The 13,778-nt window shown below is 41.0% G+C and overlaps 1 protein-coding gene across 4 annotated transcripts in view; it reads right to left on the reverse strand.

Annotated features, from left to right (window-relative positions):
- Window positions 1-5,736: 5,736 nt before the first annotated feature.
- Window positions 5,737-13,778, reverse strand: part of LPAR3 (lysophosphatidic acid receptor 3) — a 100,532-nt gene continuing 92,490 nt past the window's right edge. For 3 of the 4 annotated variants that reach the window (XM_042997703.1, XM_042997704.1, XM_042997705.1), the window contains exon 3: window positions 5,737-7,522. In XM_042997703.1, the coding sequence (XP_042853637.1) occupies window positions 7,194-7,522 (329 nt within the window). In that variant the 3' untranslated portion in view covers window positions 5,737-7,193. The remainder of the gene's footprint in view (window positions 7,523-13,778) is intronic. The other variant, XR_006221646.1, reaches the window with a different exon arrangement.

Consider the following 13,778-nt stretch of genomic DNA (forward strand, 5'->3'; position numbering starts at 1 on the left):
GATTCTGAAGTCATATACAGTTATTAAGCAATGTTTTCAGAATAGAGAAGAAAAGCTGAGGAAGAACTTTAAATAGCTAAGTTGGATCCTTGATTTGGTCACTGTGTTATCTTACATACTCATTCAATCTTGTGGTCTTCAGTTTCCCCTCATTTGTAAGATCAAGATAATCCCTAGGTTATACCTTTCTCACAAAGATGCCTATATCGGGCCCTTATTTCTGTCAAAAGAAGAAAATTCGGTGTTACTTTCCACCAGGCAAACCACAGACTCTGAAGCAGATCTAGGACTGCTCTAGTCCAGAAAGGGGTTGATCTCTTGCCATTGGTTCGGACACTGAGTTCTGACTTTGAAATGACCTCACAAATCTGAGTCTTACACCTACTCTGGCCTGTTTCAAGATCCTCTTCTATTCACACCGTCTGGACCTGAAGGAGAGATTAAATAGAGCTATCTTTGTTGTGTTTGTATATCAACTCTGACACCAATATTTTCTTTCTCATGTTCTCATCTTAACTTTGATAGCATAGGTTTGGATAATGAAGAGCCAATAATAGGTGAACTCTGCTTTTATGGGTTTTTTTTTGGGGGGGGGTCTCATTCCCATTCAGCCTTCAGAAGATCCATATACTATAACATGGAACCTGTAAATTATATGTACCAACAATATGTTTTAGTGAATTTTCACCTCTTAGTCCAGAACTAACTATATTATTATCTTCTACCCTTAATCAACAAAAAACAAAGGACCCATATTGTAGAAAGGGGGAATTCTCAGAAGCTAAGAAGCCCCCTCTCCTTCCTTTTTCCTGGATTGGCAGTTTGCAAATCTTTTTCTGACTGAAAATCTCATCTATCTCCCCTGAATGTGAAAGGTTGGAAGCCTGGGAACTATACTTCCCAGAATACAAAGCCAGCGAATACCCTAATCTAGATTCTGCCAGTGCCAGAAGTTTATGAGAGATGAGGAAGGCAGAAGGGAAGCTGAAGCCATATTCTTCCTCTAGCAGCAGCAGTAGATTTTGCAGTGGCCTCTGTGTGTCACAAATTACCTGCCTCAGGGGGCATGTCCAAAAGTTTGAGCCCCCCATGTGTGGCAGCAATTCCCAGAAAGTTAGCTGCCGACCTGAGAGCCAGTTATGGGCTTGGCTTCCCTTACCTTTTCTCCTCTAGCCCTTCCAACTGTTTTATAAGTACCTAACTGCCTATTTTAAATACCTTCCTGTTATAAGTACCCAGAATGGTTTCTGGTTTCCTAACCGAAGGCTGACTGATATGTCCCATCTCCCAATTTATATAAACCTGTGATAGGGCATTCACCTAAGAGAAACACAAGTCTAATTTAGATTACCAGTACCAGATCCCTAACCCACAAACTGTAAACTGATTTTAACCCCAAAAGTAGCCCCTTTATGTGATTTCCTTTTCTTCCCCCAGGTCTTGGGGAATTCTACATCAAGAATTATACAACAGGGGCCCCTGGGTGACTCAGTCGGTTAAGCGTCCGACTCTTGGTTTCACTCAGGTCACGATCTCACGGTTCGTGAGTTCCAGCCCCGCATCGGGTTCCACACTGACAGTGTGGAGCCTGCCTGGGATTCTCTCTCTCCCTCAATCTCTCTCTCTCTGCCCCTCCTCTGTGCTCTGTCTCTCAAAATAAATAAACTTGAAAAAAATTTTAAAAGAATTATACAACAGAGTCAAGATCTTAAAAATATAACATCAACATCACCAGTGTTTCAGAGTGATACCTTGAGGATGGCTACATCCATTCATGTCTCTCTTTAGCATTTTCAGCTCCCTCTCACTTGATTTCTCTTGGATTATTTGCATATATGTTTATGATTTTCTCAATTCTTTTTTTTTAAGTTTATTTATTTTGAGAGAGAGAGAAAGAATGTGAGCAGGGGAGGGGCAGAGAGAGAGGGAAAGAATCCCAAACAGGCTCCACACTGTCAGCACAGAGCCTGATGGGGGGCCTGAACTTGTGAACCAAGAGATCATGACCAGAGCTGAAATTGAGAGTCGGACACTTATACACACACAATGGAATATTATTCAACCACAAAAAAGAAAATCCTGCCTTTTGCAACAACATGGATGAACCTTGGGAGCATTATGCTAAGTGACATAAGTCAGGCAGAGAAAGACAAATACTATATGACCTCACTTATATGTAGAACCTAAAAATGCTGAATTCATAGAAACAGAGAGTAGAATAGTGGTTCCCTGGGGCAGGAGGTGGGGGAAATGAAGAGATATTGGTCTAAAGTTACACATGTCAGATGAGTAAGTTCTAGGGATCTAGCATACAATAGGAACGGTGACTATAGTTAACAATACTATATTGTTGGGGCACCTGGGTGGCTCAGTTAAGCATCTGACTCTTGACTTTGGCTCAGATTATGATCTCACTTGTGAGTTCAAGCCCTGTGTCGGGCTCTGCACTGACAGCAAGGAGCCTGCTTGGATTCCCTCTCTCTCTCTCTCTCTCTCTCTGCACCTCACCCACTTGCACTCTCTCTCAAAACAAATAAACATGCAAAAAATACTATATTGTATATTTGAAAGTTGCTGGAAGTTGATCTTCAATATTCTCACCACATTTACAAAAAAAGTAACTGTGAGGTGATAGACGTGTTAACTCACCTTATTGTAGTAATCATTTCACCATAAATACGTTTATCAAATAAAAAAAAAAAGTCGGACACTTAACCGACTGAGCCACTCAGGCACCCCTGATTTTGTTAATTCTTTTAAGGGTAGGACTTTTTGTTCCCTAGCATCTAGGAAATGTTCAAAGATGTTGGTTAAATGTAAAAATAAATGTGTGGGTTTCTATTTGCCTTGGAGTAAACACCAGCTCACACATTTCACATTTAAGTTTCACTTTAGCACACATAAGCAGGCCTTCAGGTCTCTAAGGTTCTCCATTTTGGTGAGCAGTTTTATTCCAGAAATCCTTTCCCCCCATATTAATAGATTTACAATTACACATTTCACACCTACCTTAATCTCATAGATTTTAGATGGTCTCCCTAGGTGACTCTTACGTACACTAAAGCTTGAGAACCATTGTAATAAATGAAAGCACAGTTCCTTCTCTTTGAAATACCCACACCAGGAGTGAAATTCAAAGAATCCAAAGACTTAGGGTTCTTTCCATGATTCATATCTGGGAGGTGATGTATAGAATAATAGAATTTTGGAGCTAAAAATGTCCCTATGGATCATTTAAGCCCCTCATTTGGTAAATTGGCAATCCTATATAGAGTTTCATTGACCATTTAGGGTAGAGCAGAAATGAGAACCCAGGTATTCTGAATTTCAATCTAGCGCTTTCTTTAAGATGGCTGTCATGTACATTTGCATGGGTGGTGAACTGAAGAACTCTAAGTGTGCCAACCATACTGTGGACATGCATATACATTAGTACAGTTTCCTGATAGTAGTAAAGTTCTAACAAAATTAGGGTATCAGATGCTTTTCCAACAGATGCAAGTTGCGTATCGTAAGGAAGGGATAGCAGTTTTCCCTACTTTTTTCAATATAACCGTATACTAATATAGAATGTACAGGCTCTAATCTCAGTAACAAATACAACACAGATGGTTTATGCAAATTTGAATTGTGCAAACTTGAAGTTGCTGATATAGAAAATTTTTATAAAGTTTTGCTGTACAAAATTGCAACTCTCTAAAAAGCTGGCAAGAACTGCATATCCCAAGACTGGCTGACCCCAGTGAATCGCAAACTGTGCTCATGGATTGGCATGCAAAGGCACTGCATTGTATACAGTGACCCACACTCTTACCGATGTCCCCTGGAACCTCCACGTGTGATTTTGGTGACCATTATGCAATTGCTTGCACTATTAAACCTTTAGCTCAGAAGTAATCTATGATAAAACACTCTGAACTCGTAATCATTGCCATTAATAGTTTGCCATCTGTTAATTTAGGAGCAAGCACACTCTAAAAGGCACTGGTGAGGATGCTGTAAAAATAAAATACAGCATTAGGGCCCCAAAAAACCCAACCCCCACAGCAACAGCATCTCCCATTCTAACACTATTCTGTGAAAACTGGTCTTAAATTATGAGTGTTTTACATTATGTGTTCAGGAGAGCATCACTCACACGAAATGCAGTTTCCCTTACTTAAAAAAATTTTCAGGTCTTTAAGTGATTTTAACCCCTATGCCTATGCCTGAACGACAGTGTGTAAAATTGGAAGGAGCCCTGGGGTTTCCAATTTAATATCACATTTAGTGGTCCACCAACGGGATATAATTCTTTGACAAGCATCCCAGAAGTCAGATCTGTGTTTTCGAGTTTTAAATTCTTTTTAGTTCACCATGAGATGGATCATCATGTAGAATAACACCTTGGTTATTTTTATTCCAGGTTCTAATAGGGCTTGAGATTTTCGTTAAGTCACGTTCACGGTGTCTTCACAGGCTTAACATCATTATGGTTATTCAATCAATTAAAAGAGGGCCAAGCATTCTTCTCCCCCACCCTGAATGATTAAAGAATTAATAGGCTAATAAGCACAAAATACTTTCAACCTTGTGAAATTAGTCTACAGACTTGGGGCATGACATGCCCTATAGCGTGTGGGGTGGCATCAGAAGAACACAGCTGTACCACCTGCCTCCATGTCTCCCCTACCCCCCACTACCTGATGCTGATACAATTGACTTCACCTCATCCTGGATCCTGAGTCATCCGATCATGGGCTGTGCACATGATCAGTATGCCTGGTAAAACAGGGGCAGCGAAATTTCTAAATTTTGATTGTTAGTGTTTATTAAAAGCATCAAAGGGCTGATTGTGAGGGCAATTAGAGCTCTGTTAGAGGTTTACATTTATTCTGTGGTTCAGTATTGTTTGTATTTGGAATTACACAAATGGAGGCCATAATCATCTCAGTGCTTAGGGCGTCTAAAGATCACATTATGGCCCAAGTCTACCACTCACTTCAAAAAATATTTCACCAAAAAATTTCACCAATTTATTTCCAAAAATTCTCTCTTTCCAAGCAGGCAGTCTTCACAAAGAACCAAATCCTCTCACCAACACAGAGATATGTGAACACCTTGGGCAGTGCTACAAATCTAAGAAAATTGAATCCTGTTTGGCTAGGGAGGAATCCAAGCTTTGAGTCAAGGGTTGGTCTGAAAGGGTCTAGGTCGAACTTTTAGAACCATCATCTCAATGACTTGCAGGTAAGCTTGGGGTCCTAGGCTTGAGGGGAAAGGCGTTCGTTCTTCGTTTTTTTCTCCAACTAAGAGATGCATTTGCCATGCTCTAGGGGAGCCCTGTGACCCTTGCCACTTGTCAATTCCAAATATACATGACCTCTCTACTCTTGAACCATCACTGAGATATGAGTGTGCACATAAAAACAAAAGCTGTATATTTCCATCATGAATTTCCCACACTTGGATCCCCTCCAGACACTATTCTGAACACTACATTCTGCTGCAGGGTACTAAAAACAGTGCTTTCCTCAAAATAAAACCTTTAAAGATCCCTTAGTAGCTATTCAGGGACTGGGATTCAATTTCAATCCTCCACCCTTTGGCCAGCTGTAGATTCGAGATGCTTACATAAAACATTGAGAGTATGTACTTCATGGCAAATTTGATTTTTCTTCTGCAATAGATATGTGTGTTATAGTTACCACAAACTATATTTTTACTTAGAAAATACACAAAGCAATAATGCACCTCAACAAGAGAGAACAAATTCTTTATTTAATTTTATAGGTGTTCTTGATATAAGCTTCAGATATACTCCACTTACTACATGGAGTTTGTGACATCTACACCTTCAAATCATAATACTCTCTATTTTAGGCCATTATATCTAAAAGCATGACTTTTCAAATCCTTTTATTACAAGTAGTTCTTGCACATAAATGTTACATCACAATAGCAAAAAAAATGTAAACTTCTTTTGCAAACTACATAAATATTATAATATCTGCCTTGAAGTTATTCTTATTTTAAAATCAGAATATATTCTAAATGCTTTATATAAAAAACTTTGGTCAGTAGCCTGTGTGTCTGAAGCTTTTTATTTTTCTTACTGACTTGCCTTTCATGTTGCTTACGTATTTGAAGGTGAAAATTTTAAAAGAGAACTCAGATCAAAATTCAGTCCATATGTAAGACAAGTACCAGAAACATGTCAATAACTGTAAGCAAAATATGAAATGTGAAAATTATTCCATATACTAAAATCCGACAAGCCACCAGTGGTATGGAGTTAACTGAAAATAAGGACCCAAGTCAAGCTCATATATGGTCCTATATGAAAGGAATTCAGGCCCACTTATCAATATACCTTTTACTTTGCTATATGTCTGTTTGCAAATGAATCACCTCTTTTTCTTTTCTTTTAGAGCACAACAGGTCATTTCTACAGCTATAGTTCTAGACTGAAAAGCCTAGATGGCCAGTGAATTTATTTCACTACCACTGTCCTTGAGGTCTGTAACTACAAATTAGAAATGTATAAACACACAGATGTGTATACACATCCATGCACACTTCGGCGATCACATCAAGGCCTTTTTTTCTGCTCTAAGTTTCTAACATTTACCTTTTTTTTTGTTTCTAAGTAAATCTTCTTCCTCAGAATGTTCTTTCATTTAAAAATCAAGTCTAATCTCGAGCCCTTACTGATTTGTTTTTCTGAGATTCCTATTGAACACCTAGCTACTGGCCACGGTTTCTTTGAGGAAACAAATATAGCTGAAGCATTTAAAAAATTTTAAATGCATGCAGAAAGAACTACATAGGCTTTCCAAGCAGCTATAGCAAGTGGCTCAAGTAACATCGTTATTTATCTTGGTCTAAGCCCTTTAACAACATCCTTTTAAAGCACAAAGAGAATGGCTACAAGATGGCGGCAGGGCCCAGAATGGTCCTCTGTGTGGTTCACAGGACATCACTCAGGAATCTGCTGTGCTGTCTTCCCTCTTTTGTGCATTTTCTCTAAATGCGCTGTGTTCCCTCTTTACTGCTCATGCTTTTAAACTATGTAAAGTGATTTTTAAAAAATCTGCCAGTGATTAATTTAGACCTCAAATAACACTGTAGGTGGGTGTTGTCAGAGACAGGCAGCCATTCTTAACAGCTCCTCTCCCAGAGGAGGCCTGGGTGGGCACAGGGACACCCACAGCTTAGGAACTGCTCTTGTTGCAGACCGTGCCTTGACTGATACTGTCTTCCTTATACTGGCTGCTTGTGTCGCTCCTGCTGAGGATGGTGGAGGGGATGCGGGAAGGGCGTCTCTCCGGGTTCTTCTCCTGAGAGAAGCAGCAGATCATCTTCTTCATGGTGCTGTACATGTCCTCGTCTTTGTAGGAGTAGATGATGGGGTTCATGACGGAGTTGAGCAGCGCCAGCAGCAGGAACCACCTTTTCACGTGCTGCACGCCACACTGCGTGCAGTTGAGGCCATCCAGCAGCAGAACCACCAGGCCCGGGGTCCAGCACACGACGAAGGCCCCTGCAGTGACAGAAAAGGAAGCCGGGCTGCTTATTTAGATTTCTTCTCACCCGGCCTTCAGTCAGCGGCATCAAGGGACCTTAAGGATTTGTTTTGACAACTGCAAAGCAAACTTCCACGCTTCCTCTGAGCACTTGAGACCTGGGCTCGTTAGAGGCAAACAGCTGGGCACGTCCTTGCCTATTAACCATGTTCTCTTTCGACTCCTTACCGGCTTACCCGGGGCTCCTAATTAGGGGCTCACATTTACCTCCCTCCTGCTAAGCACTACTCGTACCTTCTCTCCGTCAGTTCTCTGAACCACACTAGAAGGCTGCTGCAGTCATGACACACACTTTGCAGAGGAGAAAACGAGGCCAAATTCCAGGAGTCTGTGTGGGGAGGCCTCACACCTCTGCTGTTCGCTGGATCAGATGTTCTGGGGTGCCTGGGTGGCTCAGTAGGAGAAGTATCCGACTTCGGCTCAGGTCATGATCTCGCCACTCGTGAGTTCGAGCCCTGATTCAGGCTCTACGCTGACAGCTCAGAGCCTGGAGCCTGCTTCGGATTCTGTGTCTACCCCTCAATCTGCTTCTCCCCCACTCACGTGCTCTCTCAAAAATTAATAAACATTAGGAATTTAAATCAGATGTTCTGAATGTTTTCCTGACAATAAGACACACTGCATCTGTGGCATTCTCCTGGTCTCTTAAGTCACCTGTTCACAAATTGTATTCTTTATAAAACTATGTTGACAGAAAGCACTGTCTGCTTTTTGATATATTCATAGGCCATCTACTTAATACTCTGCTCTGGATTAGGTTTTTGTTTTTGTTGTTGTCAGAAAGAAATCTGTTTCATGATGACATAGAAATGTGCTTGTAGCCAATTTATTTAGCACAATTTTAGCACCAAGTGCACACGAAGGGTAATCTCTTCTGAGTCGCCAGATATCTGATCATACTTAGCTTACCACTAAGCTTTCTTTTTTTTTTTTTTTAATTTTTTTAACGTTTATTTTTGAGACAGAGAGAGACAGAGCATGAATGGGGGAGGGTCAGAGAGAGGGAGACACAGAATCTGAAACAGGCTCCAGGCTCTGAGCTGTCAGCACAGAGCCCGATGCGGGGCTCGAACTCACGGACTGCGAGATCATGACCTGAGCTGAAGTCGGCCGCTTAACCGACTGAGCCACCCAGGTGCCCCACCACTAAGCTTTCTGACAAGTTTTTCCTAAAATATGAGACATAGGTTCAAAATTCCCTTAGTTGCCATAACCTCAGATAACAGTGACAGCTCACATTTATACAATGCTTACTATGAGTGAGGTGCTGGTGTAAATACTTTTCCTCTATTAATTCACAGAACCACACTGTGAGGTAGACACTGTTATCATCCTCAGGAAACTGAGGCACAAGAGAAGTAACCAGCTCACCATCAGATAGCTTATAAGTAAGTAGGTCACCATCAAACATCTAATTTTGAACCTTGGCAGTTATTCTCCATATGGTTTCTTTTCCCCAAAGTCCTTATCATTTCTAAATGTTCTTGCTTATCCATTCGATAAACATTCATTGTGAGCTAACAATGTGCCAGGAACTGTACTAGGCACTGAATGAGGCAAGGACTATGCATCCGGGAGCTAAAGTGCTACTGAGGAGACAGAATAAACAAGCAAGTCTGTAATCATATCACCAACTAGTTATTCCTACTGGTTAGAATTAGTCCTAGACGGTATCCCTCTTGTCGCTTTATCTTCATTCTGAGAGATACAATAGGCAAGTCAAGTCAAGAGTTGTAAAAAGGCCGGGTAAGGCTGTGAAATGCCATGAACTTTGGGGTCAGAAAGGTGTGCCCAGCTCCTCACTTTATGAACTCCATGAATGAGGCAAATCACTGTGCTTCTCTGGGCCATTCCCTCATGTACAAAAGAAGGGTAACACTCCTGACTGTGTGGGTGGTTGTGAGGGGTCAGAAGTAATGGAAAGTGGTTCCTAACATGGAGTTGGGTTCACCAAGTAGTGATTATCATCAGATGCTTTGTCAAAGACATCTGCCAAATTAGATGTTTAGGAGTTATCAGGAGGGTTTAATTCCCCATTTCCTAATTCCAGCTCACCAAGGCTTCCCTTTTCATTCCCTCCTGTATCATTTTTGGTCTGGCTGACATATGTGAATAAAGACCTTGGAGATAAGAGATCAGAGACTGGCTGCTAACATTCACTTACTGTACGACTCTGGGAGACCCATGTCATCTGGCTGGGGTTCGGTTTCCTAAGCCATAAACTGAGGACTGTAGGCAAGTTTTGGGTTTTTCAAATTTAGGGCCAGGACATCTTCGTGGGCATGCAATCAATTTAATGGATTTGGACAAGTTTGGGGATTTTTAAATGAAAGAATGGAATGGAATAGCTCAGAGCGTATGTACAGACCAAGGGAAGTTCTGTTTCATGCAATGTTTCAGTTTTACATGCCATGTTTTCTGTGTGTATTTGTTATGAAGTAAACTATATTATTTCTGACTGTTGGGCTTTGTCAGAAACTTTGAAAAATGTTAGTGTAGATAATCTTTAAGGCCCCATCCAGCTCCAACGGTCTCTATTTCCCATAACGGTAACATTTTTTGTTCTCTGCTATTCCCAAGAGAGCATTACTATGTTGTTAAGAGACAAGAACTAAAAACACCAGACATCAAAAGCTGTAGCTGCCAATTTTGATGTGAAGACTCCTTTCTGTGTGAAATTGCATGATTCCAAAGAAATCCTGGTAGGAGGGTTCCAAGATCCTTGTGTTAATGGGAAAGAGGGGAAAATATTGATTAACTTTATACTTTGTTAAATATGCATGTCAAAATTTAATAGAGTATATAACTTCCAAACCAATGGAAGGGGAAGAATGGAACCAAAGGAAAGGAAAAAAAAAAGATCTCAATAAAAAAAAAGCGGGGGGGGGGTAGTGGATACGGTCAAACATAGCAAAGTAGGACAAATAAAGAACAAAAGAAGATACTGGAAATGAATCTAAAACACTGATAACCAAACTCAATGTTAATTGTGGTATTGTTTTTTTAAAATCAGGCGAACCTAAACAATTTGATGTCTAATATTACATCCATATGTGGTAAAACCAAAAGGGAAAGCAAGACGATTAACATAAAATTTAGGATATGGTTATTTCTATAGGAGAGAGGGTCACTGGGGTAGGACACATAGGCCATGCTAAAGATATTGGTAACGTTCTATTACACTGGGTGGCAAGTACACAGGTATTCTTTAAGTTTTTTGTTTTTTTTTATTCTTTTAAGTGTTATTCTTTGTACTGTAGATATATCTTATATAATTTTGTCTGAATGATATATTTCACACAAACACATACACATGTCAAAAAAGGATAAAAGTAAATTGCCAACATCTTTTCCTAAAAACTGTTTTATTTTTTACATTTTTTCCCTAATGTTTATTTATTTTTGAGAGAGAGACAGAGAGAGAGAGAATGAGCACAAGAGGGGCAGAGAGAGGGAGACACGAAATTAGAAACAGGCTCCAGGCTCTGAGCTGTCACAGCACAGAGCCTGATGTGGGGTTCGAACCTACCAGCCGTGAGATCATGAAACTAGCTGAAGTAGGACGTTTACCACTAAGCCGCCCAGGTACCCTTGAAAACAGTTTTTAAAATGGGATTTTTTTTTTAAATCATAAAAGTTTTTTGTTTTTTTTCCCCCAGCATGAAACTCTGGTTTAGATTAGTCAGGGGACCTGAAGACTCTAAATAAATCTCCAAAGTGATGCCTTGTTTGTCATAATGCAGTGACTCATATATATTCTCCCTTTGTATTGAATTGCATAAAACAATTCATTCAATCAACACTTGCCAAACCTTTCATTGAGCAATGATTATAAGAATTTTATATGTTCTAAGAATTTTGTATGAATTAACCATTTACTCTTCATGACAACCTAATTAGTATTATTAACACTATCTAAAAATACCAATGCTACTCTCATTTTAAACCTAAGGAAACTGGAGCATAGAGAAGCAAGGTAAAATGTTCAAAGCCACACTGCTCATAAATGGAAGAGCCAGGATTTAAACCCAGGCATCCTGGTACCAGAGCCTGTGCTCTTGTCCACATGCTAGGCTGTTCAGCAATGGACACAGAATCTTATTACTAGAGTGATGGGGAAGGCAGAAGGGTAGTTTTAGCCTGTGAAGCTCCATTTACGGTATGTCATGTCTGACTGTGAAGCCGCATATGTCATGATTAAGTCATTCTTTGGTTTGCTAGCATAAAGATTTCCTGGCGGGTGGGCAGGCAGGCAGGCAGGCAGGGAGGAAGGGAGGAAGGAAGGAAGGCAGAGAGGAAGAGAGGGAGGGAGAAAGGAAGGAAGGGAGGATGGAGGAAAGGATGGAAGGAAGGGAGAGAGGGAAGAAGGGAGGAAGGAAAGTAGGGAAGAAGGGAAGGAGGGAAGAAAGAAGGAATGGAGGAAGGGACGCGAGGAAAGAAGGGAGAAAGAATTCCAACAAAAATATAGGCTGGCCGCAGGAGTAAGAAGAAACAAAAATCTGCTGACCTTTTCTTTATACTGTTTCCAAGAACAACAGAACGCAAGCCTTCTTTGACGGAGCAGCCGAAACACCCTGAGCTGCCAGAGAACCCGTGCTTCGGCATGCCGTCTGAGGTGATGGCTGCACACAGGGCAATAAGCCTGGGAAACACGCCGCTTCCTGACTCCTCCACTCGGCAGCCAAGTTCTCCCACCAAACACATCTCAGGGTAGATGCACGGTTTACCTAGCAGTTCGTTCTTTGGTGGGGGAGGCGGTTAATGTAGGTCGACAGCTAGTTATGGGGCCCCAAAACAATTTAAAAGGAGAAGAACATGTTAGGAATGGTTTTGGCCTTGGGAATCTGTCATCTTGGAGAATTCCTACAGAATGAAGGAGATGTCAAAAACAAACAGATGGGCAACTGGCCTATTCCTTAAAAAGGGGACAGATGATGGACCCTGGGAAATATAGATCAGTCAGTCCCCTATCAAGTTCCAAAAAGTTTTGGAAAAAAAGGCTAACACAAATGTTTTTTGAGTATTTAAACTCAATGCTCAGACCATGCCAGCTGGGAATAAGCAGAGTTTTCAAAGAGAGGTCAGGACAAGTCCTAAACACTTTTTTTTTTTTTTTTTTTTTTTAATCAGGCATTAACAAATAGGAATGGATCCAAGGTGTCTATTTGGGAACCAGTGGAAAGAAAATCAAGTATGTTCCCCTTGGAGAAGAAAAGGCTTAGGAAAGACATGATGTGCTAACCACCTCAAAAGCCTGAAAGACCATCATGTAGAAAAAGAAAGTGCAGGGGCGCCTAGGTGGCTCAGTCGGTTAAGCGTCCAACTTTGGCTCAGGTCATGATCTCACGGTTTGTGGGTTCGAGCTCTGCGTCGGGCTCTGGGCTAACAGCTCAGAGCCCGGAGTCTGCTTCAGATTCTGTGTCTCCCTCTCTCTCTACCCCTCCCCAGCTTGCACTCTGTCTCTCTCTCTCTCTCAAAAGTAAATAAAACATTTAAAAAGAAAAGAAGAAGAAAGTGCAGACTTACCCTGTGCCATGGCAAAAGGTCACCCAGAAACAGAGGGAAAAGTACAAAGGGGCAAAATTTGGATGTGATAGTTTTTTCTAAGTAATGAAGCTATTTAGCAGGGGAACCGGTTCTTCAGTGAGCAGAGAGCCTTCCCTCAGCTGACTACCTCCTTTGCCTAGACCATCCTGAGATGTACAAAGTTAAGGGATTTTTCCTAACTGAGAGAGATGGTTAAGTGGCTTCTGAACTCTTTTCCAAGTAGAAAATTGCCACATTCTACGAGACTAGGAATTTCAACCTCTCATAAAATTCAAACAAATTTGACTTGTTTGTTTCCTGGACACAATGATCAGACAGTATGGCTAAAAACTATGGAGATGAATACTTTGAGCTAACTGTTCCCAAACCCAACTGGTCATCCAAATTACCAGGGCAGGTTTTTGATAATGCAGATTCCCTAGTCCCACATCAGACCCAACAGTCAGAACGTCGGGGGTGGGATGTGGAAATCTGTAGGACTCAAAAGTTCCCTGGGGGGTAACTGTGCACAGCCGGTTTTGCAAACCATTTCTCTATGCTGACTCAAAGAGTTTAATCAAGCCGACCCCGTGAGCAAAACTGTAGACTCCACAGATACATAGCAAAAAGTAACTGAAAAGAGACAGGGGGGGCAGATTTCTTTAAAATAAGCAAATAAGCACCTCT

The sequence above is a fragment of the Panthera tigris genome, chromosome C1 (assembly GCF_018350195.1).
Source record: "Panthera tigris isolate Pti1 chromosome C1, P.tigris_Pti1_mat1.1, whole genome shotgun sequence".
Taxonomy (NCBI): Eukaryota; Metazoa; Chordata; class Mammalia; order Carnivora; family Felidae; genus Panthera; species Panthera tigris.